At 38.5% G+C, this 17262-nt stretch overlaps 1 protein-coding gene across 1 annotated transcript in view; it reads left to right on the forward strand.

Annotated features, from left to right (window-relative positions):
* Positions 1 to 236: 236 nt before the first annotated feature.
* Positions 237 to 17262, forward strand: part of LOC306877462 (FERM and PDZ domain-containing protein 4-like) — a gene marked incomplete at its 5' end in the record, with an annotated part of 63769 nt that continues 46743 nt past the window's right edge. Inside the window, one exon of the mRNA XM_079429228.1 lies at positions 237 to 277. Coding sequence (XP_079285354.1) covers positions 237 to 277 — 41 coding nt within the window. The remainder of the gene's footprint in view (positions 278 to 17262) is intronic.

Consider the following 17262-nt stretch of genomic DNA (forward strand, 5'->3'; position numbering starts at 1 on the left):
TCCATCGGTTTCCACCGCGATGGGAAATTGAATAAAGTTGGCCGAGGGCATCTGGAGCCGCAAAGGATGTAAATCTGAGGGAAACGCGGATCGGGTTTCACGCAAACGACGCCGCCGTAAACGCGCAGCCATGCAGGAGATCCTTGAGGAAACCTCCGACGCGTTCATTTAGTAAACGATTCACGCCGAGACGTTTGCAGAATGGAATCGAAGTGAGTTCGGAGGCGATCCGAATCATGGACGTGTTCAGCTTCGTCAGGATGCCCAAACTAGCAGGGTGAGTTTGAGACGCAGCCGCAGTCATTTACACCAATTCACTTTCTTCACATGTTTACGCGCGCGTGTAACGCGTCGTCTAACGCATCGAGTGATTGTCAGCGGTATGGGAAACATGCAGGAGTGATGTCAGGGGAATAATTGATGGATAACGCCGCTGTCGCATCTCCTCTCCTCTCCTCTCCTCGTTCATTCAGAGCTGAGTGCATCTGGAAAGGCTCCGTATGCTTCTTCTTTCAAACGCGTTTTTACTGAGGAATAATGCTGAATGTTGCAGCTGCCGCTCAATGCAAAGGTGAAAATGAATCTATAAAGCTCCAGAAAACAGTCAATCACTTCACAGTGCTCGACATCTGCGCGCTTTCCATTGACTAAGCAGTAGATTTGGAGGTTACTGTAGCAACAATAGACAAACTATATCCTATGAATTATATATACATTTTTTTTATATATATATATTATCTGTAATATATGTATTTTATTTTTAAAAAATATATATTTATATCATTTCTTTTTTTTCTTTTTTAACTTATTTATTGTAATTGACCATTTTGAATTTTCAATTGACTAAGCAGTAGATTTGGAGGTTACTGTAGCAACAGTAGACATATGAATTTTTTTTTTAAGTATTTGTTTTTATATACTTTATTTATAAATATTTATTTTGTTTATATATATATATATATATATATTTATTTTTACATAGTATTTAATCTAAATTCAATATTTTAAATTTAGGTAAATTTGCATTATCCACTAAGCACATTTGTAGATTTGGAAATTACTGTAGCAACAATTGACAAATTATTTATATGTAATTTATTTATTCATTTATTCATACATATTTATTTGTATATATATATATTTATATATATATATATATATATATATATAATTAATAATATATAAATATATTTATATAAAATAAGGATTTATTGTTTAAGCTATTTACATATAATTTACATAAAATGGACAAACTATATTATATAAAATATAAACACTCAGTATATTTATAATTTTTTTAATTAAAATAATTATAAATTAAAGGTTTATTTTTATTTATATAATTAAATGTAATGTACATATTTTTATTTAGAAATATTTATAGCTTGCTTCTATTTTTTTTTTTTTTTTTTTACATGGTATTTATCTAAATTCAGTATTTTTAAGAGAACAGAAATACATGCATTATCCATTGACTAAGCAGATTTGTAGATTTAGAGGTTACCGTGGCAACAGTAGACAAAATATATTGATGATGAACACAAGTAGGCCTATTGTAAATTTGATCAATTTATTATTCATTTATGCAACAAAAATATCACAAACTGCATATATTGGTGTATTGCCACAGTATTTATTTGTATGTAATTCTTATATATATATAAAAAATGCATTTGCATATATATATATATATATATATAAACAAACTGTTACGGGGCTGACGAGACGTGAGACGTGCGGATCCATATGCAAGGCTTTATTATAAAACATGGTCAGAAACAGGCAGGGTCAGACAGTGGCAAACAGGTATGGCAAGGGCAAGACAAAGCAATCCGTGGAGCAAGCGTGGGTCGATGATCAGCGAACAGTATCCAAAGGGGCAAGGCAGAGAGATAATCCAGAGACGACAGCAATAATCCAAACGGGGAGCAAACAGAGTCCAAACGGCAAGGCGAAGGGTTATTCCAGGAAACACGGGCAGGGTCAGACACGGCAAGATAAACACGGCAAGACTAAGGCTAAGACAATGACTATGGCTCTGTAAAGTTGCTATCGCTAGAAAAGTGATAAACGCTAACAATACTCGGCCCTGAGCAAGAGCAAGTCCCAGGCTTATATGGTGTGTGGTGGTGATTGAAATGATGATCAGGTGTGGGCGAGATAGAGAACAGCTGTGCGTGTCGTCAGTGCAATGTATTGTGGGAACTGTAGTCCAGTGTGCTGTACGAGTCCATGTGGTGAGTGAGTGACATCTGGTGGCGAGTTAACGGAAGAGCATGGCCAGGATTCGTGACATAGCCCCCCCCCCAAGGAGCGGCTTCCAGACGCTCTTATATAGTCCAGGAGGGCGGTGGAGCGGAGGCGGAACAGGGGGAGGGACGGAGGGCCAGGTCCATGAGGAAGTGGGAAGACCGGGGACTGAGGCAGAACAGGACACCCAGGCGGAACCGGAGACCAGGACAGAGCAAGAGCCCACCAGGGCGGAGCAGACGGACCAGGAGCCCACCAGGGCAGAGTAGAAGACCACCACGGCGGAGCAGACGACCACCAGACCCGAGCAGAAGACCACCATGGCGGAGCAGAGGACCACCAGACCTGAGCAGAAGACCCTCGCCAGGAAGCAGACTGGGCAGGAAACCATGGCAGAGTCTGAGATCTGGGGGAAACAGAGACAGACAACACAGGGAGAGCAGAGACAGACAATACAGGGAGAGCATTCATGATCTCAGGGGGCGTGGCAGGGCAGGACGAGGATTCATAGACGGCCTCCATAGCCGTGACTGGGCAGGACAAGGATTCACAGGCGGCCTCCTTAGCCGTGACGGGACAGGGCGAGAGCTCACAGACGGCCTCTTTAGCCGTGACAGGACAGGGCAAGAGCTCACAGACGGCCTCTTTAGCCGTGACAGGACAGGGCGAGAGCTCACAGACGGCCTCTTTAGCCGTGACAGGACAGGGCGAGAGCTCACAGACGGCCTCTTTAGCCGTGACAGGACAGGGCGAGAACTCACAGACGGCCTCTTTGGCCGTGACAGGACAGACAGTGAGTTCAGGGGCGGCCTTCATGACCGTGACAGGGCAGACAGTGAGTTCAGAAACGGTCTCCACGGCCGTGACAGGGCAGACAGTAAGTTCAGTAACGGTCTCCATGGCCGTGACAGGGCAGACAGTGAGTTCAGGAACGGCCTCCATGGCCGTGACAGGGCAGACAGTGAGTTCAGGAACAGTCTCCGTGGCCGTGACAGGGTAGACAGTGACGTCAGGAACGGCCTCCATGGCCGTGACAGGGCAGACCATGAGGTCAGGAACGGCCTCCGTGGCCGTGACAGGGCAGACAGCGAGTTCAGGGACGGGTGCCACCACTTCGGGAGGTTCTGCAGCGGAAGCCGCCACCTCTGGAGGCACTGGAGCAGACTCGTGGACAGGAGAGGCCTCAGGAGCACAGTGTGCAGCCCACACACTCAAAATGGCAACCGCCATAACGGGAAGTACTGAGGTCAGGGGAACAGTCTCTGTAACAGACAGGGTTGAGGCCCTGGGAATGCCAGCTACTCGCACTGACATCAGTGGTGGGTCCATCACACTGGATATCAGACAGGGAACTTGAAGGACTGACCTTAAATCCTTGGGTGTGACAGACTCTGGCTGGAGCACTGTGACGTGGTGTGACTCTGGCTTGACAGCAGAGACGTGGTGTGACTCTGGCTTGACAGCGACGACGTGGTGTGACTCTGGCTTGACAGCGACGACGTGGTGGGACTCTGGCTTGACAGCGACGACGTGAGCAGACTCTGGCTTGGCAGCGACGACGTGAGCAGACTCTGGCTTGGCAGCGACGACGTGAGCAGACTCTGGCTTGGCAGCGACGACGTGAGCAGACTCTGGCTTGGCAGCGACGACGTGAGCAGACTCTGGCTTGGCAGCGACGACGTGAGCAGACTCTGGCTTGGCAGCGACGACGTGAGCAGACTCTGGCTTGGCAGCGACGACGTGAGCAGACTCTGGCTTGGCAGGCATGACGTGAAGGGATGCTGTTGCTGCCGCCATTTTGTGAGTGAGTGAGGTGTCGCGTTCCTCCGCGACACCCACAGTAAAAGAGGAGCCCACACACAGTAAAGCATAGTCCATAAATTGACTGAGAGATGAACGGGGACCCTCGCGGATTAACCTTGACCGGAGCGGCTGATTAATGCCTGGCCAATGTCCTCTTGAAAAGCCGCTGGATCCTTGTATGGCCGAGTATTCTGTTACGGGGCTGACGAGACGTGAGACGTGCGGATCCATATGCAAGGCTTTATTATAAAACATGGTCAGAAACAGGCAGGGTCAGACAGTGGCAAACAGGTATGGCAAGGGCAAGACAAAGCAATCCGTGGAGCAAGCGTGGGTCGATGATCAGCGAACAGTATCCAAAGGGGCAAGGCAGAGAGATAATCCAGAGACGACAGCAATAATCCAAACGGGGAGCAAACAGAGTCCAAACGGCAAGGCGAAGGGTTATTCCAGGAAACACGGGCAGGGTCAGACACGGCAAGATAAACACGGCAAGACTAAGGCTAAGACAATGACTATGGCTCTGTAAAGTTGCTATCGCTAGAAAAGTGATAAACGCTAACAATACTCGGCCCTGAGCAAGAGCAAGTCCCAGGCTTATATGGTGTGTGGTGGTGATTGAAATGATGATCAGGTGTGGGCGAGATAGAGAACAGCTGTGCGTGTCGTCAGTGCAATGTATTGTGGGAACTGTAGTCCAGTGTGCTGTACGAGTCCATGTGGTGAGTGAGTGACATCTGGTGGCGAGTTAACGGAAGAGCATGGCCAGGATTCGTGACACAAACCAAGCATTTATTTTCAGCATTTTTGTGTAGCTTTCCGTCTGTCATTGTATTGTATATGAACATATAAGCCGCTCTACTCTGTATTGCTATGGGCCATTATAAAGCCCATGCCCAGGTTGATGATGAGAATGGTGTTTTGTGATTTAATTTGTCTCCATGCATACAGTGGCGTAACATATAAGCCATGTGCATGCGCAGTGCTGTCCGGTTAAGCTCATTTCATCCTGTGACTGTCTAAACTCCATAACCTGTTTGGCTTGTTTGATTTTTCTTGATTTTATCCCAGCTAATCCTCCTAAAGGATTGGGCCCTGGATCTCGCTGGCATCGTCGCCACCATCCAGTGCTCATAATGACGGCCTGTTTAGTCTCCAAGATAATCACGCAGTATTAAAACAGATTATAAACGTATAGAAGAGCTCTTTATTTCATGCAGCAGCTTTGCTTTGTGTGTGAAGGAGCGATTGTGTTTGTGTGAAGGGTCAGCTTGGACTGCTTGTTGTGGACTGAAGTGAGGATATTTAGCCAAGATGTGTCCGGTGGAAGTTTTAATGGAACGGCTGATGATTTGTGATGCATGGGAAATATTTTATGTTCATGTAGAAATGTTTAACAAAATGTTCAAATTCTGCAGAGAACCCTTTTATGATTTAATGTTTTAATTAGCAGTCTGCAGAAAAATAAATTCTGACATTATTTACTCTCTATTTACTCTCCATTCCAAACCAAGCCATTTACAAGAAATTTTGAGGAATATACACTCTGTATACATATATGGATTTTTTTTTTTCCCCGAATATGATTTTCTATTAGAGCTGCACAATTTGAGGGAAAAAATTGAAAAATATATGTTTTCCTTATTATTGTTAGTGTGGGTTAAAAATTACATTTTTAAAATGTATTTCATTTTAATAAATCAAATAATTATTATTGCTATAATAAATAAAAATGAAGAAAAAACTGAATTACTATTGCAATATTTCTTATTTGAATAATAAATGCCTAAATGCTAAATAAATAGCCTCTTAGTGTAAATAGACACTCTGTTTCATTTATTTTATCTTGATTTACTAAAATAACTCAATTTAAAGCTAAAATAAAAATATATGACAGTAAAATATATATAGACATATTAAAATAATAACTAATAAAATGACAAACAGAACAAAATTACTAAAAATTTAAATAAAGAAAAATGAATTCAAAATATTAATAAAAACTATAATAGTACTATATAATCGTATATATAATAGTATGTAGTTACTGTATAATATGACTGATTTGATGGGTTTTTTATTCAGTTTGACATTTGTGGTCAATAAAAACTCTGAATCTGATAAAATAAGAACATGAAAGTCTGCATCAATATGAGGATGAATAAATAACAGAACTTTCTGGTTCCCGTTAAACGGCACGTTGATTGTCATGTGATCTTTCTGAAGCCGTCCTGCTGTTCTTATGAACTGTAATCTGCTACATTCCTAATCTCCTGCAAAGAAAAGAAAAATAGCATACGCAGCGGACTAAATAAATAACATCATCAACTAAATGAATTAAATTGACCATATCACCAAAGGGCAAATGCTTGATTGTGTTTTCCAGTATAAAAGCTTCTAGCCGCAGATCTGGCCGTGCTTGGACTTTGGCATGGGCTGAAGGTTAATGAGCGCTTCCTCTTCTTTCTGAGATAGTGCATGAAAAGCAGCACTTTGGAGAGTTTTGAAAGCATCATCTTTAATTCATGTTCTCTCCGCGGTGCTGAGAATAGAGTCTAGATTAGAGTACGCATGGTCAGAAACAGCCCTGACCAACAACAAGAAGACTGACGTCTGGCTGCTTCTGCTCACATCTGCTCTTTTACACTGAAGCAGTCGCTGAACTCATGTCGCTGCTGGATCTTGTGCTGCATGTTTTCATCTTAACGTCTTTTAAAAGGGACGTCATTTGGGTAACACTATTGCTCACCTGGGGGCGTATTACAGAAAGATCCGAACTTTAAAATCTTATCTTATCTAACCATGGTAATTTCAGTTAGGACCACATTTAGGGCAAAAGCTATTACAGAACAGCATTACTTAAGTGCGTTATCTTATCTTAACTACAGATAGGAAAGGGGTATTACAGAAACCTCCTAACTTGACAAAAAATCCTAAAAACTTTAGGACAACCCCACAGCTGTCCTAACTCAATAGTTGAAAATGAAGAACAAAGATGTTTAATGGTAGAAAGTCTCTTGAAGGACCCTGAAGATGTGTTATATTTTGATGACAAAACACTTATAAGTAATTATAGACTGCCACACAATATATAACAGTTAGCACAGGAACTGCAACCAGCATTATAGAGACCAGCAAAAGAGTAACGGACCATTACTGGTTGTAGTGCAAGTCACCAATGCCTTACGTTTGTTTTTTTCCAAAAGGCGATTTTCAAAGTGAAGTAGCTTTTGTTTCCCTCATCAGCAGCTTGCTCAGTGTTGGATGCTTGGAAACAGACCTGAGAGTGGATTGTCCAGCTTGATCATAATCATTTAAGATTTCCTAACTAGAGATAATATACTGTTTTGTAAGATAGGATAAGAATCCCAAATCAAGTTAAGATTCGCTTCTGTAATAATCCTAATTTAACATATCATATCTTAAATTAAGACCTAAGATAAGAAACTTTCTGTAATACGCCCCCAGATCACTGAGACTAAACGATTTGGGAAAAAATGGAATGCATGCATGCTGTTAAAAGGAAGGTTTTATCCAAAAATGAAAGTTTTTTTTTTTTTCATATACTAATATTGTGACTATAACCTGATGCACATTGTTTATGTTACCTCATAGAGTTGTTCCTGTTTTATTAAATTATTATATAAATGAACACTCTCTAAATCATGCAAACTGTTAAGAGTGTTATTTTAGTACCAATGGGATACTATTATAATTTGAATTACTATTTTGAATCTCACTTTTATATTTTCCGTTTTCATTTTAATTTAGTAATTTTTTTTATAATTTTAATAATTAATTTTTTTATTTTTTATATATATTTAGTTAACATTATCTTTTTTTTCTTTCATTTTTGTTTCAATAAAATGTTTTGGTTTACATTTTAGTTTCCGTTTTAGTTGACTATAATATTAAGCTTCATTTGAAATCTAAAATAGTGAAATCCCTAACATCAATTCCAATACTTCGAGATAAAATAAAACACTGAGCATAAATGTGTCCTTTTAAGAAAAAAGCTCTGATAGGGGGATTTAAACTCTTGACATCTGGCAACACCAAGAATGAAAACTTGAGGTTTTTTTTTTTTTTTTTTTTTTCTGAAAATATAGCTAGAGAAAATAAATTTTGGATATACAGAGTTTTTGTTTTAAACAGAATTTTTGTCTCATCTTTTTTCAAAGATATTGCATGTTGGTGGTGTCATCTTGTCTTAATGAGGAAATGATGAGTAAAGAATGACAGTATTTTAGTTTCTGGGTGAAGTATTGTTTAACCATAGAAATGGCCTGTTACTGACAGTCTTGTGTGTAAAACTGCTGTGAAGCTCTTGTTATAGTAGTATTTGGAGAGCTGTAGGAAGATGATCTCCAAACTCACAGCAGATGGGATCTAAACGGCTTTATTTTCCTCTGGCCTTTAACAATTACCATTATGACTACAATTATAATCACATTTATCAGTGCAAATGCTTGATGGGATTTGATGAAAATTAATCAAGATGAAAATTAAAAAAGAAAATTACCAGTTGCATCATCTTTCTTTTGTATTGGTGCATTAACTGCTGTAACAGAACAGCGCGGTCCCACGTCACACATTACAATAAAATTAAAAGAAAAAAATACATTTGATTTTGACTTTTTGAAGCCCATTTTTAGGACCAAATTTTTTGGAACACCGAGAATGAGAATGACAAAAAAATCAATAAATAAATAAGAGAAAGGGAAATGGCCAAATGCATGGGGGAAATAAAAAAATAAAAAAATGGAGAAGAAAATGTGCATAAGTGTCATAAAAAAAAAGGCTTCTTAAAATAGGCTTTTTCTTTACGCAACTTAAAACTGCTACTTTTTCTGTTGATTTCGATGTTAAATGTGACCTAAACACGTTTTGATGGGTTTCTCCCACACAAATGCTGTGCAACATCTGCTGAAATGCAAGAAACGTGTTAAAGTCTTAACCAGTGTGCCAGTCTTAACCAGGTTTTGGTCAGTTAATGCACTCTTGTCTGGTGTTCAGTTGTGATGCGATGCATGGTTTGCTGCTGCCTGGTGTTTTTTCCGTGTGACCTGTTCTGAAGGTTTCTTCACGTTCATTGTTCACACCAGAAGGAACGGGATGTGCCAGGCAGAGAGTGATGCATGTGCAGAATATTTATGAGCTCAAGCAGACAATACGCTTTGCTGTAAGTGTTCAGATTGGAAATATTTCGTACCACAATGACTCCAGCACAAAGCAGTAAGTGCACAAAAACAGATGCAAATGATTAGCTAAAACATTGCAGGTTGTGTTGTGTTATAATTTGCTTTTTTGACATATTTCAGAAAACAGCAATAGCTCTGTTTCCGTTTCATATAATTTTATGTGAATTTTGGAATATTGCATAAACAAATGCTGGATGGAAATGCCAAGATTTGTATAAAATCTTTGCAAAATGCAAATGAAAAATGTACTTATGCGCTCAATTGAGGCAGAATGGTAAGAAAACATAAACTATGCATAAACTATGATGGAAACGCATTTACAGAATAAATTACTGAGATTTGCACCAGTTTCTCAGGAAGTGAAGATTTTATTCTTTTGAAAACATGGGATGGGATTTGTATTTTTTTTATACCTTTATTTTTTTATGCGATATTCCATTTTTCACATAAGATTTTGTTGTCTTGAACACATGGTATGGAAATGGTGCTTTATTTGCAAATGTTTTATTTGATATTCCAATTTTTTTGCAGATGTTTTGTTGTATTTCAATATTTTCCTCAAATGTTTAATGCAATATGGAATATTACATAGTGTTTTTTTTTTTCCACAAAGTTTTATGCAATATTTCAGTATTTTCTGCAGATGTTTTATGCTGTATTTCAATATTTTCCTCAAATGTTTCATGCAATATAATTTATTTATTTTTTGCATGTTTTATGCAGTAGGCCCTATTCCGTTTTTGCATGTTTTATGCAATATACCATGTTTTATGCTATATTTACATTTTTCACAATTTCAAAATTTTTCGGTAAAAACATTAGGTGTCCAAACAATACTGGGCTCCATTGCCTTTCTTTGTATGAACCAAAAAAAAGATCATCTTTTGTGTTCCACAGGAGAAAGAAAGAGAATCACACAGGTTCGGAGCGACACGAGGGCGGGTAAATGACAGAAACTCGTGATTATGCTAATTCCGCCATAATGGGAAGGCAGTGGGAAATCTGCGTTTTAGAAGCTGAATTAAAACACTACAGCAGCGTTTTTTTTTTTGAGCAGCACTTGATGTGATGAGCCACAGGCGTGAGTTACAGTGGAGTATGTGCGTGTGAAGCGTTCATTAACACCGCTGCGTGTTATTAGCGGTGTTCCCCAGCTGGACCATCCACCTCTGATGAAGCTCTCAAATAACAGGGTGAATGGCTGGCGGCTCGCAACTGAACACCGGTGTTTCTCTAGCTCTGTAATCACTGTCAGTATCACAGTCGCTTCCATCGCGCCACTATCTGCAGTGCCTCCAAGATGCATACAGATATTATGGTTGAAGATTGAAATGCAGATTTTATATAATACAAGGCTTTAGTTAAAGTCTTAAATTGATCGTTTTAGAAAGTGTTGCACTGTTCCAAACGTAGTGTGCTGCCTACGTAAGTAGCATTTTAAGGCGTCATGGACTTGTTCCAGACATGGAAGGCTGTTCTAAATAGTAGGCAGCATAATTATACCTCATTTTAGCAAAAGAAAAGAAAAGAAAAGGCAGCATCACGTGTGCTTTATGGAAAAGACAGTCCCAGAATGCATTGTGACAAGCACAGTGAAATAAAAAAGCTGATGGATAGATAAATGTTGACTATAAATCAAATTCAATTTATATTAAAAATATGGATCAAAATTGTTTATGGAAGGAATAAAAATAGAAAATCTTTTATGTTCATGTAGGGTCCTATAAAATCTATTTTTAAAAATTCTGACAAATTCCTTTTTTTTCCCCCTCATTTTTAGGTATTTAATTGAATTTTAATAATAAAAAGGATTGCTAATCAAATAATTATCACAAAAATAGTACGTTTGAAAATGTATTTACTTATTCAGATGTTGTTGTAATTCTGTGTTTTGTTTTAATTCAATTCAATTCAAGTTTATTTGTATAGCCCTTTTCACGATGCAAATCATTGCAAAGCAGCTTTACAGAAAATTAAAGTTTCTACATTATATTTAGTAGCAGCTTATCAGTGATCTAAAGTTGATGTCCATATGGCAGAAATTTACAGTAAAAATCAAACAGTTAATGTCATGTAATCAAACAGACGGTGAACACTATTAACAGCAATGATTATATGTTGCGATCATACTTATAGCAACATTTGTTAGTTTTGTATATTGTCTGAGGGTAGGCAATCATCTCTTCTCAGGTGTTCGGTCATCTCAGGTCTTTATAAGGGCTGGATCCAGACTGAAGCTTGTGTAATTCCTAGTTGCCACGGCATGCCAGAAACAGAGAAGGTAATAGAGAGAAGTTAGCATAGCTGCTGTTCCAACTAAGCAAAAGATGATGTGTTCAACCCAAGCAAAAGAATGAAAATGTGCATTTGATCAGATATAACTGCAGTACAAGATTATAAGATGCATTATGTGAATGCTTGGCTGAAGAGATGTGTCTTTAATCTAGATTTAAACAGAGAGAGTGTGTCTGAACCCCGAACGTTATCAGGAAGGCTATTCCAGAGTTTGGGAGCCAAATGTGAAAAAGCTCTACCTCCTTTAGTGGACTTTGCTATCCTAGGTACTACCAGAAGTCCAGAGTTTTGTGACCTTAGGGAGCGGGTTGGATTGTAGCGTGGTAGAAGACAAGTTAGGTACGCAGGAGCTAAACCATTTAGGGCCTTATAGGCCAGTAATAATATTTTGTAACTGATGTGGAACTGAATAGGTAGCCAGTGCAGAGACTGTAAAATTGGGGTAATATGATCATATTTTCTTGACCTGGTAAGAACTCTAGCCGCTGCATTTTGGACTATCTGTAGCTTGTTTATTGAAGATGCAGGACAACCAGCTAGCAGTGCATTACAATAGTCCAGTCTAGAGGTCATGAATGCATGAACTAGCTTTTCTGCATCAGAAACAGGTAGCATGTTTCGAAGCTTGGCAATGTTTCTAAGATGCAAGAATGCTGTTTTTGTAACATGGGAAATATGATTTTCAAAGGACAAGTTGCTGTCTAATATAACACCCAGATTTCTGACTTTAGAGGACGTAACAGTACATCCGTCTAGATGCAAATTGTAATCTACGAGATTCTGTGTAATGTTTTTTGGTCCAATAAGTAATATCAATGCTATAGTTGTAAAGCACGGCAGTTTTTCTTTGGGTGCGATGAATGAAGCTGAAATACTAGACGCAGTAGAATCTATGTTTGATATTGTAATTCTGATGTTATCAATTTTATCAGTAAAGAAATTCATAAAGTCATTACTATTAAACTGTGAGGGAATATTTAGATCGGGTGGCATGTGTTTATTTGTTAATCTAGCCACTGTGCTAAATAAGAACCTTGGATTGTTTTGGTTATTATCTATGAGTTTGTGGATATGCTCTGCCCTGGCAGCTTTTAGAGCCTGTCTATAGCTGGACATACTGTTTTCCATGCAATTCTAAAAACTTCTAAATTAGTTTTTCTCCATTTAGTCAAACAACCAATCGCAGTTTGTTTCGTTCAGCGTCACGTTTCGGGGTTTGGAAATGTCCCAACAATAACAGACTGGTGTGTAAAACTCTCGGATGCATTTTAAAGATTCTATGCCGCGATCTTTAAATATTTCGCATACTTTTGAAAATCCAGCATTTAGTTGATGCTGATAAGCGCTCGTCATCACAGCTGTAAACTCCACGGCTTTCTTCGTTCGTGAGGGGGTTTGGCGTCACGGCATCTTTGTTTCCGGACGGAACACACGTCTCCCGGAAATCCTGTATAATCTAACCAATCCGATGACAACTTCAAAACTCCTGTTTCAATAAACATGCAACATGGAAAGTTTTGCATGGATTATAAATAATTTTCTACCATTTATTTTTTTTAAAGGCAAACTAAAGTGCATGATAAATAACATAAATTAATACAAAAACTACACATCAAAGAGAAGAAACAAAAACATGCACCTAGTGCCCCCCGTGGATCGAGGATGATGTGATTGTCTCCCAAATCTGATCAGAAAACAAAGTTTGTAAGTCACCACTGATATCCTTTGACCAGATAGTTGTTATGGATAATGGTCTGCATGATTGTACAAGAAGAAAAGAGCAAACAGCTGAAGCAGAAACAACAGAATGATCAGTTAGGATCAGGGAGAATTACTTTTCACAAGGGATGTACAGGCAATTCTGTCAGCATTATCATCATTTCTGTCTAAAATAGAAACATTTAAATTTCTTCAAACAGTTATCAAAACACCTTTAGTTTTATTGTAAGTCGCAGCAAAAGAGACCCCCCTCATAATATTTAGTATTGCATCTATGAACATCATTCATCCACAAATGAGCTTTCTGTATCAAAGCAATGTCAACCTTTTTTCATCGCAGTAGTTGTAAAAAACCTTGTACGTTTATGGGTGCCATTTAAACCATTGACATTACAACTTGTTATATTAATTTCAGTCATTACTATCAAACAAATAAGTAAACTGAACAAATGAGAGAAAGTTATACCACTGCAAATGAATTAACTCAAGTCTGCCTTTAAAAACCCATTAGCATAAAGAAAACCCACCCCATAAAACGTTTACAGACGGGTGAAAACCCCAGGCTGCCACCCTCCCCTGTCTTGATCAGTACTGAAGGAGCTCCGCTTCTTTACCGTCGCGGGAGAGAAGTCGGGGAAAAAGCTCAGCATCGCACCGTCATTTGCTTTCACAGGACTGTGGTGTCTGGCTTCATTAAGGATCAAATTCCTGGCGTTGTAGCGTAACAGTTTGAAGAGAAGAGTAGTGATCCGTTGAAGCTCTGGAGTAAACTCGATGCGCGCGTTCGATCTCGATATCTCTGCCCGCAAGTGATGGGATCCAAATAGGCAGAAACTGTTTCAGAAAGCCGATCGGGTCATCCTTCTCGGCCCCTTCAGGTAGTCCCAGCAAGCAGAGATTACTGCGTCTGCTGCGGTCTTGTAAATCAGTCACTTGTTTCTCGAGGACATCCAAACGCCTTGTGTGTTCGCTGATCACTTTTTTCTGCTCTCTCTGCTCCCCGATTTAAAAAGTCAACTTTAGAGCATATATTCTGGATTGTATTCATGTGAGAGGCGAATTTGGTGCACATTGCTGCTAATTCAGCCTCCTCAAATCGCTTTATAGTGACTGCCATGTTGTCTTCAGTGTCGGCTCGGCCCGCCTCGGCTGTTGGTTTTGTTTTGTTCTTAATTGGCGGGGATGATGGTGAAAGATAAGCGAGTTTCCGACTCTGTGACATCTCCAGACCAACGACAAACTGAAAAAGTACCCCAAATGTAAAAAAAAAAAAAAAAGACAAGCAACAGTAAAAGACTGTAATATACACCGAGCTCAGCTAATGTGCGACTTGGCTCATGAAAGTGTCACGTGATCCTCCCATTAATTGTTTTTTTTCAGACTTTTTAAAATGTTAAAACTGTATTCAGCAATGCAGGACTGTGTGTGTTTATGGTGTTATTGTTTACAGTACATTCTTGTCATTTATCTTTAATTTGAAGCTATTTTCATCCGTGTTTCAGTGACGTCATCGTCCCTGACGGCTGGGTATCATTAGCACTTAAGTGAAGTACACTAGTCTCCAGACGCGACTGTGAAGTGTTCTTGAAGCGGAGCTGCATATTACCTGACAACAACCCATTTGCAGTAGCAGGACAGAGTCATTTCCCCAGCCGATCATCCTGACTGTCTCTGTCTTGCTCTGAGATGGAGCTGTGATTTTATTTATTTTTTTCACATCTCTCCGTGGGTTATATCATCTCGCCTGCATGCTGCTTTATAATCTGCCTCTGCTTTGCATTGCTTTGCTAAATGAGTTACTACAAACTAGTGCTGGTTTTACTGATATTGTGTCTCGAGCGACGCAACAGATAAATCGCTGTCATTTATATTGAACAAATCTGTCTGTACTGTAAGTGCCAGTTTGGGAGGCTATTTTTTGAGAAGACTATTTTACTCTTGTCTCATTTTAATATCCACAGTATAAATGTTATCTACTGGCTGACAATGCTTTCTACCATTAGATCATTTTATGTTTTCCTCAAATTCCATGTTTTCCATTTTAAGCATGTCTCAACAATTTAATTCATTAAATGTTAACAATTTATCAAAAGTAACAATAATACGGATGCATAAAATATTTGACCTTTTTAGAAATTGTTGTCTCTTAAATTTTTCCTCTAATTTTAAAATTCTTCTCATGATTCTAATTGATTGAAATCATGACGCTTATAGAATTTAACAACAACTGATTAAAACTTTAACAAAAATATACATTTTTAGGGCCATGAGAAGTTTTATTTTCCCCAAATTCTGTGTTTTCAGTTTAAATTTTTGTAATTAAACATTTAATGGTTTAATTACAAAAGCATGATTAATCAATTAAATTCATAAAACTTTAATAAAGTTAAATAAAATACAAATAGTTTTAATTTTACTAGATTTGATTTAATACAAATATTAAATCATAAACCATTAATTCATCTTTTAAAATATAATCAAATGTAAATTTAACACTTTTTATTTTTTGCTGCATGACAGAGGTTTACTGTTAAAATTAAAACATGGTCAACTTTTTTTTTTTATTCTTTAAATACACTTTTAATAATTGTAATATCATTACTTTGAGAAGTACATTCTACTGTGCATTAGTAATATATTTGTCATAATTTCTTCAAGTAAATCCAAACTTTTATTTTGGCAGGGTGTAGTAAAGATCATCCGTGTGTATCTGATGATGCTTTCCTCAAACAATATAATTGTCTAGTGGCCTGACTCTGAGAGCAGCTCTGGAGAGGAAGTTCATGTGTTTAGACTTCATATTTCAATCTTTTGCAGTTTAATATTCGCTAACACCAGTCCATATCACAATTGGAAGCCCTACTTTAGATTTATTCACCCAAACTTTGCAGAATTCCATGACATTAAACAGTAAATTCCATTTTTACGACTGGATTCTGTCTGCATTTTCTGGGTCTGTTCAGTCTGTGCTCACTAATTATATTAGAATTGAAAGGAAAATGCTTTACACAACTTTACACAGATCCTAGTAGAATAGCAGGAGGTGTGTGTGTGTGTGTGTGTGTGTGTGTGTGTGTGTGTGTGTGTGTGTGTGTGTGTGTGTGTGTGTGTGTGTGTGTATGTGTGTGTGTGTGTGTGTGTGTGTGTGTGTGTGTGTGTGTGTGTGTGTGTGTGGCCGTTCGGTGGAATGGAGATCAGACTGGAGGAATATGAGTTCCTGCACTAGACTGAATTATTGATGCTACGCATACATGAGCGATCAGGTTCGTGTGCTGGAATCCTACTTCTGTGTGGCTCTTCAGCGGCCAAACAAAAAGATGAAGTAATTACAGCGAGACACAGGCCAAGATATTAAACATTTACGGTTGTATAATGGCGTTATTGTCCAGGAGGAAACTGTAAATGTAATAATGGCTTTAGTGTAAAGGAGGAGAGTTTTAAAGGCTTTTTTTGTGTAAATATTGTGGGAATAGAAAACCATGTCTGTGTATGCTATAATTATATTATGTAAGAGTATATATTGGCATTATGTCTAGTCGTTACCTCCGTCTGCTGAAAAATCGATATCTGTCTGCAAATGAGCACAGTGTATGTTTGAGGGAATTGTGATGTGTGTTTTAGCTAAAATAATGGGAACAAAAATGCTATTTCACTACTTCTCGTCATTTTCTGTTGCAACATGCAGCATTATGTGATATGCTGAAATGTTTTCCCATATAATTATATAATATTGTTATATACGGTAGTACTCGCTAAAGTTTGGAATAAGTCTGTTTTTGAAAGAAGTCTCTTCTGCTCACCAAAGCTGCATTTATTAGCTCCAAAATACTGTGAAAATTGTGAGATATTACCAGTTAGCAGTTTTCTGTGTGAATATGTTGTAAAATATAATTTATTTCTGTGATGTGCAGCTGTATTTTCAGCATCATTACTCCAGTCTTCAGTGTCACATGATCCTTCAGAAATCAGTCTAATATACTAAATTGCTGCTGAT

This window comes from Barbus barbus, assembly GCF_936440315.1.
Source record: "Barbus barbus genome assembly, chromosome: 11".
NCBI classification, from domain to species: Eukaryota; Metazoa; Chordata; class Actinopteri; order Cypriniformes; family Cyprinidae; genus Barbus; species Barbus barbus.